Genomic DNA, 20,949 nt, shown 5'->3' with positions numbered 1-20,949 from the left:
AACTAAAAGGGCACTCTTCAAGAATATTGCCATGTTGAAGATTAATCCAAAGCTGGATAACATAAGGCTAAGTAATGACCTGACAAAGGCAGAAAGGATCAATGAAAAAGAAATGTGGGAAGAGGCCAAGAGCTCTGAGCAAAAGTGATCACGGATGTGTAAAATTCAATTTTGTGTGTAATAGTGATAAAACTAATCACATGAATAGGAAAATGATGTACAATCGAGGGAATTGTGAAAAAATCAGAGAAGAGCTCGAAATAAATTGGGAGGATATTCTGAACGGAAATGTAGATGAAAAATACAATAGATTTGTAGAGAAAGTACTGACTGCAGCAGACAAACATATACCAGTGAGGAAATCAGCTGAGAAGCAGTACAAACAACCATTAGATGTCAATATTGTGAAGGAAATACACAGGAAGCACGGGTGTTAGAAGAGATTCATGGAAACAAAGGACCCAAGCAAGTACAGAGAATATACAAAAGCAAGAAATAAAGTGAAAAAACTGATTAGGAATGCAAAGAAGGGGATTGAACAAATTATTGCGGAGGAAGTGAAAATAAATCCTAAGAAATTTTGGAGGTATGCGAATTCGAAAACCAAAACTAGGACAGGGATAGCAGAACTACATGTGAAAGATAATGGAGTGCTAAAACATGTTGCAAAGAGTGATGAAGAAAAAGCAGAGGCGTTAGTGGACTTTTTTTCAAGTGTTTTTGTTCAGGAGCCAGCTGGAGAGGTACCCAAACTCCCAGTAAAAGAAATAAAAGAGGTGTTTATGGACAAGGAAATAACAGAAGATGAGATAGACAAACTTTTACAGAATTTGAATGAGAGTAAATCCCAGGGTCCTGACAACATACACCCAAGGTTACTAAAGGAAGTGAAAAAATCTATAACAAAACCACTGAAGATTATTTTCAACCAATCCCTAAGTCAAGGACAGGTTCCAAAGGTTTGGAAAGAAGCGAGGGTCACAGCTATTTTCAAGAAGGGGGAAAAACAATATGCTGGTAACTATAGACCTGTGAGCCTGACCAGTGTGGTATTCAAGATGATGGAAAAGATAATTAGGTCAAGAATAATGCTACATATACTGGGTAACCAACTATTGAGTTCACAGCAATACGGTTTTGTTAAAGGCAGATCGACAGTGCTTCAACTCTTGAAAGTTGTCGATCATTGGACAGAAATAATGGATGAAGGGGGGAGTGTTGATGTGGTCTACATGGACTTCATAAAAGCATTTGACACGGTGCCTCATAGAACACTATTGGGGAAACTGGTAACATATGGTATATCGGAACGGACCAGAGAATGGATACGGGCATTTTTAACGGATAGGAAACAACAAGTGTCTGTAAATGGACAAACATCCAAATGGAAATCCATGACAAGTGGCATACCACAGGGTAGCGTACTCGGTCCAACATTATTTGTTTTGTACATTAATGATCTTCCGGATTTAGTGGATTCAGTTGCTTTAATGTTTGCAAATGACACTAAGCTGTATAGTGATACCAGGAAAAATGTTGACATGCAGAAAGATCTGGATAAGCTCCAAAAGTGGTCAGATACATGGTTACTCAAGTTTCATCATGATAAGTGTCACCACATGAGGATTGGACATGACCCAACAACTCCGAATTTTCATTTATATAAGGAGGATGATGGAATAAGAAAGGAGACTGGTCTGAAATTACAAGAGGAGGAAAAGGATTTGGGTATCATTGTGGATAACAAGTTAAATTTTAGACATCATATCCAGACAGCTGTAAACAAGGCAAACAATCCTAGGGACAATAAGAAGAACATACACTTATTTAAATGAGAGGTCGTTTTGTCTGTTATATAAGACATTGGTTCGTCCGCACCTCGAGTATGGCGCGAGTATTTGGAACCCTCATAAAATACAGGATGAGCAACAAAACTGTTATCAGTGTACAGGATGAGCAACAAAACTGTTATCAGGGATGAAGGACATTGAATATAAAGACAGATTGAAGAAATTGAAGTTGCCATCACTGAAATATAGACGGGATCGTGGAGACATGATCGAGGTATTTAAGATCGTACAAGGATTCTACGACATACAGGGTTCAACAGGTCTGGTTAAAATACATTCAAACAAGAGAACAAGAAGAAATTCATACTGTATGGAAAAGGCAAGATCACGGCTGGACATAAGAAAATATTCTTTTTCACAAAGGGTTGTAAATGACTGGAACTCGTTACCAGATGAAATTGTAAACTCACCAACAATCAACACTTTCAAAAATAGACTAGATAAATACTGGCAACTCAAAGGCAGGAGCTACACCACCTACACGAACAATAACCACACCATACCCTCTGGGAGTGACAGAACTACACTTGCCACGGGGGATCTGGTTCTGAATATGGAGGCATAAGGCCTGCGTTCAGTATCGACTAAGTAAGACTAAGTAAGATAAATCATGCAACTTTTTAGAAAACAAATTAAGTCGTCAGTAGAAACGTGCGCGCGCATGTATATATTACCTCCAAAATGAAGAGATACGTCTTGTGTTGAAGATCTGATTTGTCTCCGTGTCGACTGAACAATACGTCTGGTTGGTCCATGGTCTCCTGTTTGGTCCTCAGTTCGGTCGTCTGTCGTTGATCCATTGGTTTGTTTATGTACCGACTCTGTGTCTGTAAAATTATCGCTCGTGGTATCACGAACTCGAAGCATTTCCTGTGTATCAATATCCCCGACTTCTATCCGAGCATCTACTGGACGGATAAGTACAGGTCTGGTAGATGTCTGATGATCGTCATAACGAGGGCGACTTTCCAAGGTTTTGACCCTCTTACTTAATCTGAGGTTTTCATCTGCAAGTTTCTCACATTTTGATTCCAATGTCAAAATTTTCTCGTGGTCGTTCAGTCGATCTTTCTTCAGGTCCTCGATCTGCCGTGTAAGGTCGGAAACAGCGAGAAGGACGGTCTTAATGTCTAGAGTCATATGATCGGTGACGTCAGCGTTTTCCCCAAGTGATGGAGTCACATCAGTATTCATTCCTTGTACCCATTGTACGTGGAGGAATCCAGCCAGCAGGATAATATACATGTACACAGACATGTCCTACAAAGAAATACCAATTATGACTTCAATTAAATTAATGAATATCATCTAACATACCAACAACGTTTGTTTAATAAATTATGTTCAGTGAAACGTCTTGCGCTCATAAATACTATTTTCGGAGCGAAGCCTAGCGGTGAGTAGAAAAACTACGGCATACCATGTTAAACATGTTTATCTTTTTAAGACTGTTGTTGGATGTGCTACATACCATGTTGAACCTGTTCATTTTTGTAAGACTGTTGTCTGATGTGTTACATACCATGTTGAACCTGTTCATTTTTGTAAGACTGTTGTCTGATGTGTTATATACCATGTTGAACCTGTTCATTTTTGTAAGACTGTTGTCTGATGTGCTACATGCCATGTTGAACCTGTTCTTTTTGTAAGACTGTTGTTTGATGTGCTACATACCATGCATGTTGAACCTGTTTATCTTTTTGAAGACTGTTGTCTTTGAAGTGCCACATACCATGTTAAACATGTTTATCTTTTTAAGGCTGGTGTCTGATGTGCTACGTACCATGTTGAACCTGTATCTTGACCACTCCTGGTGACTTCAGAAGTTGAATAACCTCCTCATGACCGAGACCAACAGTGTTTTGATCATTGATTTGTAAAATCTGATCTCCAATCTACAACATTCAAATAGAAACTGCAGTTTGATTCCGAGATATCCCCAATTTCAATCTAAAACTGTATGTCTGTAATATATGCATGTAAATGCAGATTCTGTACAGCCAAACAAAATGCAGCAATATGCAAAAAAGTGATTCCATTCAGTCCATACAAAGAAATGCTTATGGTGACTTTTTAGAGGCCATTATAATTAGGGTCACATTTCAAAATGTTATTCACGTCATGGAAATTCCTCCAGAAAACAGTTTACGGCTGGAAATTAGCTCATTTTTGTAAATAGGAGTTAAAAAGTCCATTCTAATGCTAGTATGAAAATTTCCAGGTACTCATAATGACCAATAAGTGGCAAGGTCAATCTAATGACCTGTTAGTGGCAAGGTCAATCTAGCTGTTACACCAGCAATAACAATGGATATTCACTGAATAATCAACAAGCAAGGCAATGATATAATAAATGGTAACATGGATGATATTCACCCACATTCTCCGATTAATGTTGTTTTCTTGTACGACAAAGAAAACTGACATCTACCTTTAATTTGTTACATTTTTCTGCAGGACCTCCTGCCGCGATGCTGGCGATAGTAATTGCGACATCCCCTTCAGAGCTGCTGGTGCCACTAGTGATGTCGAGACCCAGGGAGCCAGTAGCATCATGGTCAAGTTCTACTACTTGTATAAGGGGGCTGAGGCTCTCTCCAGGAGGGGCTGTAATATGTAGCGAAACAATCAAAACGAAAAAATAAATAAATAAAAGTACCAAATACATTTTGATCTACCAGAGTTACTTTATGAGATAGTCCAGGGGTGTAGTGATCTTAAGTAATTGAAACCCATGGAGTATCAAGGATGTCTATTAAGGTGCAAGTTCTTGTTTGAAAAACAATATTCTGTCAACTCCTCGATGGTTATGTATTTCTTTAACATTATGATATCAGCTTGGATATGGGTACAGTGTATATATATTGTACCTGCATGATGCTTAATCATATTACTATAAGATTTGGAATGTCAATGTTGTCAATTAAAATACTTAAAAGTGAATAGTCGGGCAAAGAAAACCAGTCTAAATGCGTTCATTGGCCTTCCAAAAGTTCTCACATATTAATACGACGGTCAAGTTCTGCTTAGTTTCCCAGTTCTGACCATTAAGTAAAGAAAAGTTGAAAGCATTGAAAGCGAGGCTGCGTGGAAATGTAACCACGGACATAGTGAGCCGGGAGGACGTTTTAGAATTTCCATACTTTAAATTAATTTCTTTGTACGCAGACAGATTTTGACGAGAGATTTTATTTTTCCATTTCATAAGAAATTATCCTGGATACATTCACACCATTTTACAGACTTTAGCCATCCTTGCCCGACTGTTCACTTTAATAATGTCATGGAATTGTCGATATGTTAAATGTGTTATGATTCATAAGGAATGTTGAACAATACATTTATTTGCTTCGTGATTATGTCACAGAATTAGCCTGAATAAATTATCCCTTTAAAACCTGATTTTTCTGATATTTTCAAGATACACATATATTTCAGAAATTTGTGTTTTCCCAGCCTTTGCAGCTTTAAAATTGGAAATTTTATTAGGTATTTTAAGGGGGTTCCCCCAAAATATCCAAACAATATTAATTCAACATCCAAAGTCACTTGGTCATGGCTTTCTTTATATTCTAGTAGACTCTATGTTTATTTATTTCGTCAGCATTAAAGAAAAATAGTCGACTATAGTAAATAAGTGTATTTATAAAAACTGTCAGGTCAGGCAAGTTCAAGTTGCATGCATGAGTTGTGATAACACGCACTTTGACCGAATTTTATTGTTACCGGCCACAATGAACTGATGCATGCGTAAAGGCAACAGCGAATGTTTTAAAGGATGTTAAAAACCTGACAACAAGTTACCTTCACTTGAATTACTGGCCATTTCTAGTCATTATAAACCCGGCTTCTGATATTTTCAAACGATCGCTGTAAGCGTTGGAATGACACAGACTTGCGATGATCACGATAACAAACTAAAATCAATTCACGCACCTTGCTCCGAAATGGGGACTTTAGGTAACATGCTAAATATGTTTGATGCGCGGTATGTATTTAAAATGCGTGCTATCCCAGGAAAATAAAAATTAAATCAAACGTTAGAAATCTCTGTGTACATGTACACACACAGAGATTTCTAATTAAATTATCTACATTGTATGTCTCTGATGTACATTGTATACAAATATGTACATTGTACGTTATAATTTGTATGTGTTGTACATTGTACAGTATCGTTTTTTTTGGTAAAATGTACTTCCATAATAATGCTCGTTTGATTTAATTTTTATATTCCTGGATAGCACGCATTTAAATTTAAAGTCGATTCGGGTTTCATACAATGTATACAAGTGGATGTCAAGTCATTTTAATTTTTGATACTTAATACGTTATAAGTAATAATAAAACTTCAAAAAATGCATGATGTGAATCAGAAAGAATTGTCTAGATTTTTTTCCCCACTTGTATACATTGTATGAAAACCGAATCGACTTTAGATTTTGAATGGGAATGTACATGTATAAATCGTTAGTTAATTTTTTTAGAGTCGCGAGAGTTGCATGTATATCATTAAAAGTTTTCCGTCTAATATACAATGTACTGATATGCATGTACCCATAATATACACAGGGATTTGAGAATTTACTGAATTTGAGCATTTCTATATAATACTATAGGTGGCACTCAGACGAACGGGATGACATGGACTACTCGCCATCAGTATTCCGTTATAAAAAGAAGACAGTAGATGAAACAGTACATGAGCGTGTCACTCGCCGGATCTATCAAAGGTAAATATTCTAATAATGCAGTAAGTCGACCGTGCCATCAATCTATATATAGCTATTCGGAATGTCCTGATTTCACTATTTACACTGTTGACCCCTCTTTGTATAGCAATACACCGTTATTATAGCCTTATTTAAGTATTAACTGTAATGGGTTTTTTTTCACGTTATGGAGACAAAAAGAAAAGAAAAAGACAGCGTACTCTAATTAATAAACCGCGAAGCCAGGGTCATGTAAGGACTTGCCAGGTTTGATTGTGGAGAAAAGCTGGAGTACCCGGAGAAAAACCACCGACCATCAGTTCAACATATCCTAATAGTTATACTATAGGATATGACGTGCAGTGTTGATACTAGATCAACAGTATTATATTAACGGCATGCTCCTGTTGTCTAGTTTAATAAGGGTTGTATAGTAAAATAGAGTGGAGAGTTATACTGGGTAAAATGATAAGCAAAACCACCAGAGATCACTGTATGTATGGGCTTATTCCATTACTAGGTTACTATGACATGTTACAAACTTTAATTAAGAATTAACTTTTATTGTTACTTCAGAATTGAAGGAAGCTGCAGTGGCACAGGACCAAATGGTAGAAGATATATGCTAAATGCTTCTGTGTCAATACACAGTTACTGCATGGCTGATGCGTTGCGAAAAATACTGATGAAAGCAAGACATTTGAAAACATAGGAATGGAAACCACATCTTAAAGTTTTGGTGATAAATACAAGGACTTTTAGGAATAAGTAATACATAGAGTACATTGTACTTGTGTACACTACATTAATCCATCGTCTACTTTTACCTATAAATAAATGTGTCAAGTCTTATTTTTCATTTCTTTCAACAAATGATAATCATTTCATGAAGTTTTTTTTTATAATTCAAACTTAAATTTGTGAGTTTATGTATAATTGTTCTGTATTTTTATTAATTCACTTAATTAACTCCACTAACTTTTATAGTGTAAACTGTAAATAGGTGCACAATGTGAAAATGACCCCCTCCTGGAGAAGAACTTAAAACTGAGGGAAGAAATTCATCATTTAGAAAGTGAAAAGGTTGCGATTGGGCGTCGATAAGATTAAAGATGATGATAAAGCTACCAGATTCTACACAGGACTGCCATCTTTTGCTGTCTTTCTCTGGCTTTTCAAGTAAGTGTTTGCTACAATAGGCTTATTTGTAGAACTACAAACATCATATAGAACCCCACTAGCAAATTGTAACCATTCAGTTAAATTCCCATAGTCATTTTCTATTTTGAAATTGAAATGCATGCATTTCATACCTGACAATAAAATTGATATGTGAATTACCCTCATCATCAAGTATCTTAATGCAAATTATTCTGACAAGCTTTGATATCCATGTACAAAATGTATATGTAATTATGTACATGTTCATCTTATTACTAGGTTTATCTCCGTATTAGTGAATTTACATCATATATATCATTTTCTGCATAAATTTTTCCATTATTTGGCTGTATAAGTTGTTTTTTTTTTTTTTTTGTTTTTTTTTTTTTATGGTGGTATGTGTGGAGAAAATTCCACTTTTTAATTGATAATTTTATATATATATATATATATATATATATATTTTTTTTTAGAAAAAAAAAGATTTTTTATTACTTAAAAGAGGGAAATGATACAATAAGTTGCCCTCACACAGGAGGGGATCCATTCAACTCGCAACTTTTATACGTATTATTTAAATTCAAAAGACATGTTGTAAAATTGCAGGGTTCAAGCAGAAGAAAAAATAAGTAAAAGAAAACTTGAAACTTCATAAAACTGCATTTGTAATCTCAGGCCTATTTTTAATTGAGGCATTTTAAGCTGTAAAGTTTCAAATGGTCTGAGATAGAGTTCATAGCAAAATAAACAAATGTTGATTTTTGGACTATAATGGAACTAACTATCCCATTCAAAATGGTTTGTATAAATATGAAATGTCCTGACTTAAATTGCCTTTTCTTGACTACTTGAGAGGAAAGTGAGAGTAAATTCTTTTTCAAATTTTTCCTTGGAAAGACACCTTTTACAGAAAGCTGTAGAAGAGAAATTTTACAGAGAGATCTTTTTTAGAGAAAATACATAAAGCAAAGCGATAGGGGGAAGGGGAGGAAAAAAAACAACAGAGCAGGGTTAAGAGAAAAAAAGATATATGACATCGAGAGTGAGCAGAAAAAAAGCTGGGGGAAAAGACAGGAACTTTTTGGCAGGAGTTTGAGAATAGAGAGGATTTGGAGGCAGGCGAGACTTTTTCAGTCATATGGTTGTCAAGTAGAACTAATGTAGATTGAAACTGATTAAAAGCTTAGAGGAAATTAAAACTCAAATCCGGTAAAGGGGTATTCAAGCCTTATAAAAGTGAGTATATCCGGTAAAGAGTGAGTAGAGAATGATTCAGGCTAGATCTTCAAGTGCGAAAGCTAAAAATTTAAGCTATGTGAGAGTCATGAAGTCATCATCTTTCTTACAAGGACTCACATTACGCTAATATTCAAGTATAATACAATCATGCGGAGAGAAAGTAAATGTGAATATTTATATATTGTTTTGAGTGATTTTTTTTTAATTGTTGAAAATATGTTATGTCTCACTTTTTCCATATTTGCTAAAGATATTCTTCTTTCATGTCATCATAGTGCATTTTAATATTATTATTATCATTTGTTTGATTTTTTTCGCCATTGTTTCAAATACACTGTATTTACAAATTTTCTGAGCGAACCATGTCATGAACCAAAAAACATTACATACAATTATACTTAACAAAAATTGATTTCATGCGCACACAATCATTACATGTAATATAACGAATCAAGTTATTTGCCATTGAGTAAACAGTCCATGTTAAAAAGGAAAAAGGCTACGACACTAAAAATAGTCTTATACATAGAAAGTATGTCAAAAAAAAAAAAAAGTCTTTTTCAAGTATGAATACTAATTGCCAAATTTTTGCATGATATTATACAAAACATGTACATGCAAATTAGATAATTCAAAGTTTTAATTTACCAGGTATATTTTACACAAATCATGTAAAAGTTATTTATGCATGTGTTGCTTGGCAAATGCCTAATTTTTTACATCTGGCTATACATTTTCAATTCGTTTTAAAATACCCTAAAAATGTCAATTTCCTTCGTTTTTTTTTCACTAACGTAGTATGTTTTATAAACAGAAAAAAATATATAATCGATACTAGGACTTTAAATTTAAATCTTCATATACTGGCGATTCCGTTTTATAGCCTTAAGATAATATATTTGATAATTTGCAAAGTTCCTTCTAATTTTAATTTTCTTAAACGTTTCATCATTGACTTTTTTAGTTTAAAGTTTTAACATGTTTTTTTTTTAATAATTCAGAAATGATCGTAATCCTATGCATCCGTTACCTGACATGTAGTACACAAAAGGATTAGCATATTATATTTTTCCATTTTACAGTTTTTATTTTAACAGGGTGTATACACATGAAAAGAGAGAAACTAAAACTTTTAATTTATTTTCTCATCCATAAAGAGTGAAAACTAAAGTTGAGAATTACTTGTTTTTAATTTATCGCTTGAACAATTCAAATTTATTTTTCCAAGGAAAAAAAAATGTAGAGGGTGCTTTAATTTTTCTAGAGTATTCTTGAAAATAAGTCAGGGGGATAAATTAGTTTTATTGGTAAGCTTATTTTCAAGAGGAATACACAGTTGTCTGTTAGTCGTTATTTGCAATTTCAAAGTCGTTCATGCAAGTAGTGATTGTTGTAGGAAAATTTCCATATTTGCTAAAGATATTCTTCTTTCAGTGTCATCATAGTGCATTTTTTTTATTATTATTATCTTTTTTCGCCATTGTTTTTCAAATACACTGTATTTAATTTTATTTAATTCTGAGCGAGTCATGAACAAAAAACAATTACATAACAATTATACTTAACAAAAATTGATTTCATTCGCGCACACAATCATGCCATTGCCCTATATTCCACCAAAACAGTCCATATAAAAGGAAAAAGGCTACGACACTCAAATCTTATACATAGAAAAGTAAAAAAAAAAAAAAACTTTTTCAAGTATGAATACTAATTGCCATATTTTGCATGATATTATTACAAACATGTACATGCAAATTAGATAATTCAAAGAAATTAATTTACCAGGTATCATTACACGCATGTAAAAAGTTATTTATGCATGTGTTGCTTGGCAAATGCCTAATTTTCCTTACATCGCTATACATTTTCAATTCGTTTTTTAATACCCTAAAAATGTCAATTTCCTTCGTTCTTTTTTCACTAACGTAGTATGTTTTATAAACAGAAAAATATATAATCGATACTAGGACATTTAAATCTTCATATACTGGCGATTCCGTTTTATAGCCGGTAATAATATATTTGATATTTGCAAAGTTCCTTCCAATTTTAATTTTCTTAAACGTTTCATTGACTTTTTCCCAGAATCTTTTAACATGTTCACATAAAATAAAGAAATTGATCGTAATCCTCCGTTACCTGACATGTAGTACACAAAGGATTGGATTCTATTTTCCATTTGTACAGTAATTTTTTACAGGGTAGTATACACATGAAAAGTTTCCACCTAAAGACTTTTAATTTATTCTCATCCAAAGAGTGAAAACTAAAGTTGAGGCTTGTTTTTAATTGAGTATCGCTTGACAATTCAAATTTATTTTTCCAAAAATTAAATGTATGTGCTTTAATTTTCCTATTCTTTACTAAATAAGTCATAAATTACTTTATTGGTAAGCTTTTCAAGAGGAATACACTGTCTACTCTTAGTCGTTATTTGCAATTTCAAAGCATCATGCGTTGATTTGTTGTATTAATAGAAGAATTAGATTGGAGTTCCTGTAACAACCACTTTGGAATTGATTTTTTTCAACATAATAAGCTGTGACATCCAGTTCTGTTTCGAGGTCAGCTTGTTCAAAATATACTTCTCACAGATTTTTCCAGAATCATCGATTACATTGTCAATTTGTTAATAGATTATCTTTAACCCAACTTGGAAATAATAAAGAATATTTCCCGTTTTTAATATGTCTGTTGACCCAAATGATTTCTTTTCTTATATCTAGGTAATTTCGTGGATTGCATTTGTATCCACCCCCCACAATTTTCCACGCATTTATTATATCTAAATAAAAATCTGATTTAAAGTTGACTACATGGTCAGTTTGACTCTTATTGCATAAGAAAATAAGGCCTTCTATACCGTATTGATCAAAATAGAAAAATGGAATAGAGGTCCAGTTAGCACCAACATTATCAAAAAGCTTTAACCCATGCCACTTTTAACATATATATATGAGATTCCACATCGATCATTTGTAGCCCGCCGTCCTCGTGTTTACCGATAAGTGTCTTTCTCTTAACTTTTTCTATTTTCCCATCCCAAATGTAGGTGAAAAGTATCTTTTCCAATACACTAATCTGTACTTTACTTATGTTTTGAGTCGACGCTATATATGTAATTTTAGATAAAAGTATGGCTTTTACGACAGTAATTCTACCTAGCATAGTTAATTTTCTTTTCTTCCAATTCTTAATGTCACGTTCTATTATATATAAATAGCCTCTAATTTTAACTCCCAGTTTCGATTCTGACAGGCAAATTTATCTGGTCCAAAAAAATATCCTAACGATTTTACTTGCCCTCTACTCCAGGTTATATTCTCATATACATCATTTCTAAATTTGTTTCTCCCTAGCCAAATACCCTCTGATTTGTCTTTGTTAATCTTTAACCCAGAAAGTTCCCCAAACATTCCAATTTCCTCTAAGGCCGTTACTATATCATAGAATATTTCAAAAACAAAGTTGTGTCATCTGCTAATTGACTTATTTTTAAATGTTTGTTTCTTACCGTTACACCACATATATTCTGTTGGAGCGTATCCTAATTGCCATAATTTCGGCCGCTATGATAAAAAGTAGACCTTTTATTTCTAAATTATTTCTTCTACATGAAATGGAAAATAAAATAAACAAGTAGAGCTTCGCTCTTCCTAAGCCGTGCATGATTCATATTAAAACATCTGGCTGCGCCCTTTAAGGCCTTGTCTTCAGTCATACTAGTTATTATAGTTAATTAATTCTTAGTTTACGCGACCGCGCGTGACTTACTGCTAACATGCATATGTTTCACGCAATCGGATCAACTTGGAAGCCCTTCATCCCAGCATGCTACAGGCCAAATATCAGTACCCTGGTCTTTCGGTAAAAAATATAAGATGATGAGGTATTAGCACCAACCAAATGCAAACTGCCTGCGGAATCTTTTGTTAACAGTGAAGATTCAGTTTGCAATTTTACTGTCTGACGCAATAATTGTCAACTGCTCAGACAGTGATGAGTATAGTAATAACAGTAAACTAATAATTACAAACAAATCCGCCCATTTTACACGGTTTCTTTTATTTTGTTAAAGGTCCTTTTGAATTATGGCTGTCTTTCTTTAGACTCTAAATACTGCATATACTGGTAAAATAATTACGTTGGTCAATTACGTAAAGTCTTTATTGCTTTACTATATTATCAATATAAAAACATTGGTTTGATTGAAGGCTATACTACAATTTCATTCCTACATTAATCATAATCTATACATGCAAGCTCTGTCGAGTGGCATCAAACAGCTGAGCTGTCCCTCACTGGGACCGGGGCTGACTGGGACCGGCGCTGGTGGGGCCCGTAAAGATAGATAACTCGTCTATACTTAGAACAAACTATATGTGCTGTATACATATATCATATCCATGTGCTAAAATATATCGAGGTAAACCTGATTTTTAAAATAATAATTTAGTGTATATTAATATATATGTATTTTACATTATGTAGCTTTATCTAAATGTTAGAGATAGTTGTTTCTATTCTCTTGCATTTTCATCCACGATCCCGCTGACTGATATATACCAACGTATGTTTTCAAATGAATTAGCAATTGACTCCATCCTTTTGTGTTCTTGTTGTTTTTAACGCTAAAGAGAAAAGGGAAAATGTTTTTTTTAAACTATGGCAAAATTGTTTTAAAATAAAGAAATTGTTTTAAACTTATGAAAATATTTTAAACACTTTAAAAAATGCTGACAAAGTCTCAGCTCTAACATTTCATTTTTTTTTAAATTCTGATATGGTATATGGCATTTGTAATGTTCAAGTACTCTAAAATAATATTTCTTTTTTCAAAGCTTGTGTCAATTAACTTTAAGATTCACATAATATTGTATCACTTAAAATTGATATTTGGTTCATCGTTTTATTGCTACGTTTACAAGTATATGATCCACTTCACTTTTTGTAAATGTAAAAAAATGTAAAAAAATGTAAAATTGCTTATACATGTATATATATATATATATAGAAAGTTCAAAAAATGTTCCTTGTATATATATCATATATTTCTTCAAGAAAATAACCTTCATGACAAAGGTATTTTTCTTCTTTACGTTTCTGTTAAATTTTGTTCATTCTATGGAACTATTATATTTGGGGGAATAAAGAGGAATGTTTATTATAAATAATAAATATAAACATTTTCTTATATATTTATCCCATTACTGTGAATTCCATATAGAAGCTGATTATTACAAACCCAAGTATGTACATCTACACGTACGGCGACTCTCCAACGTCTCATGATTACGATTGTCTTTCAACTTAGGACTATTTTTTCATGGCGCATTTTCTTTTAAAGATGCTTCACCGCTGACAATTTTTTTTTCTTTTAAAAACAGGAACAAACGAATTAGTATTCTTCTTCAGTTACAAAAGTTATTACTTTACACCATTACCACGGAATGGAATGAAGTACAAATTATATTATATGATTTTTTTGGGTGTAATTTAGACATATATAAACACGATTAAACACCAATTATTGTTCAAATGATGAGTATCATTTTTGCTCTGTCGGCGGTGGAGCATCTTTCAATAGCATGCATATGTTCAAATTATTAAACAAAAGTACTAACTAAAGAAAATATGTCTTAAATACCAGATAATCATTAAAAAAATCGTATACAAACATAGATCCAACTCATATTAAACGCATGACATTTTTCCTAAATACCGAGATTTAAAAAAAAAAAAAAAAAAAAAACACCCAATATACAAAGACGGACCCAGTTGGCGACAATTTGAATCAGGAAATGTGATGCGATGCAATATTATAATATCTTCAGTATACACACAGAATTGATATCAAACCGATAACAAGATATTAAGATATCGCAATTTTCCCAAAAACGACCCGGATACGAAGACTGACCTAGTCGGGTACATTTTGAATCAGGATATGTGATGCGATACAATATTGATAACATCCGCATTATTAATGCATATATACTTAATAACAAATATTTTATAGTGAAACACATAACATTATTTTTTTTTTTAAATATCGCCATTTTCCCCAATAAACCCTGTATACTAAAATGTACCCAGTGGGGGGACATATTGAAGCAAGACATGAGATGCGATGCAATATTGATTACATCTGCATTATGGATGCATATAAACTTATAGGTAATCAGGAAATGTGATGCGATGCATTATTATAATATCTACAATATACACACACATATACATATACAACATGTGTGTTAGAGTAAAGAATTGATATAAAACGGATAACAATATATTTGAATACCGCAATTATCCCATAAACGACCCCTATACTTAGACGGACCCAGTGGGGGACAAGTTGAATCAGGAAATGTGATGCAATGCATTATTATAATATCTACATTATGCACACAAATATACATATACAGCATGTGTGTTAGAGTAAAGAATTGATATAAAACGGAAAACAATATATTAGAATACTGCAATTATCCCATAAACGACCCCTATACTAAGACGGACCCAGTGGGGGACAACTTGAATCAGGAAAAGTGATGAGATGCCTTAATATATTATCTACATTATACACACACACATACATATACAACATGTGTGTTAGAGTAAAGAATTGATATAAAACGGATAACAATATATTTGAATACCGCAATTATCCCATAAACGACCTCTATACTAAGACGGACCCAGTGGGGGACAAGTTGAATCACGGACCCAGTGGGGGACAAGTTGAATCAGGAAATGTGATGCGATGCATTATTATAATATCTACATTATGCACACAAATATACATATACAGCATGTGTGTTAGAGTAAAGAATTGATATAAAACGGATAACAATATATTTGAATACCGCAATTATCCCATAAACGACCTCTATACTAAGACGGACCCAGTGGGGGACAACTTCAGTCAGGAAATGTGATGCGATACAGTATTGATAACATATGCATTATGAATGCATATAAAATTGATAACAAATATTTTACAGTGAAGAATTCATACTAATCACATGACAAATATTTTTAAATGCCGCGATTTTTCCAAAAAATACCCTGTATACTAAGACGGACCCAGTGGGGGACAAGTTGAATCAGGAAATGTGATGCGATGCATTATTATAATATCTACATTATGCACACAAATATACATATACAGCATGTGTGTTAGAGTAAAGAGTTGATATAAAACGGATAACAATATATTTGAATACCGCAATTATCCCATAAACGACCCCTATACTAAGACGGACCCAGTGGGGGACAAGTTGAATCAGGAAATGTGATGTGATGCATTATTATAATATCTACATTATGCACACAAATATACATATACAGCATGTGTGTTAGAGTAAAGAGTTGATATAAAACGGAAAACAATATATTTGAATACCGCAATTATCCCATAAACGACCCCTATACTAAGACGGACCCAGTGGGGGACAAGTTGAATCAGGAAATGTGATGCGATGCATTATTATAATATCTACATTATGCACACAAATATACATATACAGCATGTGTGTTAGAGTAAAGAGTTGATATAAAACGGATAACAATATATTTGAATACCGCAATTATCCCATAAACGACCCCTATACTAAGACGGACCCAGTGGGGGACAAGTTGAATCAGGAAATGTGATGCGATGCATTATTATAATATCTACATTATGCACACAAATATACATATACAGCATGTGTGTTAGAGTAAAGAGTTGATATAAAACGGATAACAATATATTTGAATACCGCAATTATCCCATAAACGACCTCTATACTAAGACGGACCCAGTGGGGGACAACTTCAGTCAGGAAATGTGATGCGATACAGTATTGATAACATATGCATTATGAATGCATATAAAATTGATAACAAATATTTTACAGTGAAGAATTCATACTAATCACATGACAATATTTTTAAATGCCGCGATTTTTCCAAAAAATACCCTGTATACTTAGACGGACCCAGTGGGGGACAAGTTGAATCAGGAAATGTGATGCGATATATTATTATAATATCTACGTTATGCATACAAATATACATATACAGCATGTGTGTTAGAGTAAAGAGTTGATATAAAACGGATAACAATATATTTGAATACCGCAATTATCCCATAAACGACCCCTATACTAAGACGGACCCAGTGGGGGACAAGTTGAATCAGGAAATGTGATGCGATGCATTATTATAATATCTACATTATGCACACAAATATACATATACAGCATGTGTGTTAGAGTAAAGAGTTGATATAAAACGGATAACAATATATTTGAATACCGCAATTATCCCATAAACGACCCCTATACTAAGACGGACCCAGTGGGGGACAAGTTGAATCAGGAAATGTGATGCGATGCATTATTATAATATCTACATTATGCACACAAATATACATATACAGCATGTGTGTTAGAGTAAAGAGTTGATATAAAACGGATAACAATATATTAGAATACCGCAATTATCCCATAAACGACCCCTATACTAAGACGGACCCAGTGGGGGACAACTTGAATCAGGAAATGTGATGCGATGCATTATTATAATATCTACATTATGCACACAAATATACATATACAGCATGTGTGTTAGAGTAAAGAGTTGATATAAAACGGAAAACAATATATTAGAATACCGCAATTATCCCATAAACGACCCCTATACTAAGACGGACCCAGTGGGGGACAAGTTGAAACAGGAAATGTGATGCGATGCATTATTATAATATCTACATTATGCACACAAATATACATATACAGCATCTGTGTTAGAGTAAAGAGTTGATATAAAACGGAAAACAATATATTTGAATACCGCAATTATCCCATAAATGACCCCTATACTAAGACGGACCCAGTGGGGGACAACTTCAGTCAGGAAATGTGATGCAATACAATATTGATAACAATATTAATTGAAACTTGTATAATTATTTGTTCTCATTTGTATACCTAAAGTTAAATCTACCATTACTGTGCGAAGAAATTTGAGATGCTGTTTTTTCTTCGGGTATCTATGGAAAACCATAGGGTTTAATGAATTAATCTGTGAAAACCAATGAAATGGTCAGACAAACGTGTATGATGATTTGTAAACTTTAATTACAAACATTTATGCACCAAGCGATTTCTTGTTTTCATGCTTTGTGCCGTTTAGATGATATCTTACTTGCAGAAGTCACCTTACAATAACACTAGAAATGTATGATAATTTGTAAATTAAAATCGGACTTTATAGTTTGGCCGTTAGTATACATTTCACTGCACTCTAGACGTAAATGTGATGATTTTGGCAATACAGTGTACTACCAAAATTCATTTTGTGCTCTGATTTGTACAAAAAATTAAAAGCTTTGTATTGTAAGTATTGTAATTCTCAAAATGTTGTTTACATTTAGTCGTGAATAACATATTAAAAGTTTTTCTTCTATAACTTAAATGATCTTCACTGCTGAGAAACCAAAACATTAATATGAAACTTTTTCTCTAAAATAGAAATATAGATTTTTGGAAAAAGAAGTGTTTGAAAATGGAAGAAAAATTATATATTTGTTTTATTAAAAATATCTAGTTGGTATTAAAATCAAAGCCCGTTCCCACGAAATAAAACTATTAAGTAACCAAGCCAATATAGTTCATATACAATTACTTAAATAAAAGAAATTTTCAAATTTCGAGAGGTGAAGGAAAAAAGCGAGAAGGTAAGTGCTATATTCCAAGCAATGTTTTTAGTTAACTGTTTTATCTTTGAACAATCTCTAAATTAGCGATATATTTGTTTAGGGGGATAATTCATGTTACATGAAGAACGAGGAAGAGTAGAAGGATCAGAAAACCATTTCAATTAATTAGTTTGATAAGAGCGGGTGTCAGTCGCTGTCATCTGACTGCAACTGGAGTGAGGTGGTATAGTGTGTCCAGTTAGTAAGATGAATGGTTATTGTTTTATGATAAAAGAGAGAGTTCATTTGGAAGAAATGCGAGTTGATTTCACGGATGTTGACAATTAATTAAAAGGTAATGGTTGAGACTAAACAGGGTCCGTTTAGGTAAGGTATGATAAAACAAGTACGATTGGATCTTGGTGGGAGCTGCTTGTAAATAGTTGAACTGTATTGTAAATAGAACTCCATGGATAACGTCATCCTTACATCAGGTAGAAATCAATGACAAAGTTGGGACTCTGTCAAAAATCCTCCCAATTAAGATGGCAGAAGCTAATGCTAAACAACTTTTCAAACCTTTCTACTTATTATTTTTTTCATATAATCCTGTCTTCTCCATGTCACTCGAGTACGATGATTTCAGCTTTTGTGGTGCATAGGAGAAACAATTGATTAATTACATCTACAGATATGTTGTTAAGCTCGAGTTGAAAAGATTTCGGTGGCAGTAACATGATTGATTAGGAAACAACAACTTTGTCTGTTACTAATTATAGACACTACACATACTCAAATTCAAATTCTTTATTTGCATTAAGTTTTTCAACTTATTTGCTTTTTACAAAGAATAATATCAAAATACAATTAGCATACATACAGGATAAGTGGAGAATGGACAAAGCATTACATTAATGACTTTCTCAAAATAGTTGCATTATAAATATATTTACTAAGTAGATTTAATTCTTTTATATTTGCAGTACTCAAAAGTTTGGTTAATTTAAATACAGATGGTTTTTCCCAATAATGTCTTTTTATAAATTCCTTTCTAATATATCTTGGTAAATTGTACAAATAAGAATAAAATGATATTTGTCCTCAATATCACGATAAGGGTCACAAAACTTACAAACACGCTCACTTCTATCTAAATTTGAAAAACGTCCAGATTCAATACACAAGTTATGTGCAGATGACCTTATTTTTGTCAATACAATACGATTTTTGTTTGGGATATACTTTGTCAAATAAGTTTGTAAAACAACTTGATTCACCAGAGGTGACGATATAAATAGCACTTAGAAGAGTTTTCTAATAAAGATGACAACTCTTGAAAAGCTATATCATTAATTCTTTGTTTGATTATTGGTAAAATATTTGAAGGAACAACTTTATGCTAGTTTACCCAAACATCACCAAAACCAAGAGTGTACAATATATCTTCTACCCAATTAAAGTTGTATGGTCTATAACTTTCGCTCTTTTTGTCATAGTGAAAACTGTTTAAGTGTTATACATATTTTTCTCCGTCTGCCTGAGTTTTAAACTTTCTAATTTTACCATTTTTTATAAAGTTGCAGCACTGGAAGTATCTTTAATTATAAAAGTAAAAAATCTTTTTAACGTGTACACGTGAAAAATAGGCTCGAAAGATGCCGAATCATTCCGAACTCTTCCGAACATCGTCGCGACAATCTCGAAGTAAAACGAGAGTTGTGAAACCAAGAGAAAATATCAACAATTTTTCATAAACAAAACATGTGGTCGACCTCATCAGACTCTATCTACAAAGAAAATAATGCTCGCACATTACAATATTTGATACACACAATATTTTACGGTAATGTGTAAATTGGATGTTTCAAATACTCAATCTGTGGACATATACCAGCATGATTTGCTCATATAAGCCAGAAGGAAAACGTAAACAAACACATGTGCGCTTACGCTAGTTACCTGGCTCACCACGTGCAGGTCGTGTCGAACGTCAGTCACGTGATACGATTCAGAATCCGACAAAACCCGAAGTCACTGAACATGGCGGTGATTGAAGGCGCTTTATTCAAAACCAGGAATATATGATTCCTAGATTTCGGCTCTCTTATAGGCCGACATATGCTTTTGGGGAGCTAAATCATCAAGTTACATGTCAATGTTTAAATATCAAATGTTTAAGTTACATATCGTTACAGTGAAATTAGCAGCAATACAACTTTAAATACATTGTTCGATTTTCATACGTGTATACACTCATCAGTGTATAAGCCCTATGAACGTAAAGTTTATATTTCGTCAA

The 20,949-nt window shown here is 33.2% G+C and overlaps 2 protein-coding genes across 3 annotated transcripts in view; both read right to left on the bottom strand.

Moving 5' to 3' along the window:
• The window catches only part of LOC138331541 (uncharacterized), a 43,189-nt gene that overhangs the window by 8,188 nt on the left and 14,052 nt on the right, over positions 1 to 20,949 (bottom strand). For both annotated transcript variants that reach the window (XM_069279233.1, XM_069279234.1), the window contains exon 2: positions 2,525 to 3,110. In XM_069279233.1, the coding sequence (XP_069135334.1) occupies positions 2,525 to 3,107 (583 nt within the window). In that variant the 5' untranslated portion in view covers positions 3,108 to 3,110. The remainder of the gene's footprint in view (positions 1 to 2,524; positions 3,111 to 20,949) is intronic.
• On the bottom strand, positions 3,543 to 5,777 carry LOC138331542 (PDZ domain-containing protein MAGIX-like). Its single transcript, XM_069279236.1, has 3 exons — positions 5,655 to 5,777; positions 4,282 to 4,457; positions 3,543 to 3,745 (listed from the first exon to the last, which is right to left on the bottom strand). Exons 1-3 carry the CDS (start codon positions 5,674 to 5,676, stop codon positions 3,626 to 3,628), a joined length of 318 nt encoding a protein of 105 aa, XP_069135337.1. The 5' UTR covers positions 5,677 to 5,777; the 3' UTR covers positions 3,543 to 3,625.

Source organism: Argopecten irradians, chromosome 9, assembly GCF_041381155.1.
Source record: "Argopecten irradians isolate NY chromosome 9, Ai_NY, whole genome shotgun sequence".
In the NCBI taxonomy this organism is placed as follows: Eukaryota; Metazoa; Mollusca; class Bivalvia; order Pectinida; family Pectinidae; genus Argopecten; species Argopecten irradians.
The sequence above is the reverse complement of the archived record's forward strand: the minus strand, read 5'-3'. Positions and strand labels throughout refer to the sequence as shown.

Bases quoted from the DNA above. Each gene is read 5' to 3' on its own strand.
- LOC138331542 (XM_069279236.1), bottom strand. From the start codon at position 5,676: ATGGCCAGTAATTCAAGTGAAG. The intron at 4,458-5,654 runs GTAACTTGTTGT...TACATATTACAG, and splicing joins GGCCAGTAATTCAAGTGAAG to CCCCTCCTGGAGAGAGCCTC. The intron at 3,746-4,281 runs GTAGATGTCAGT...TGAATGTTGTAG, and splicing joins AAAAATGTAACAAATTAAAG to ATTGGAGATCAGATTTTACA.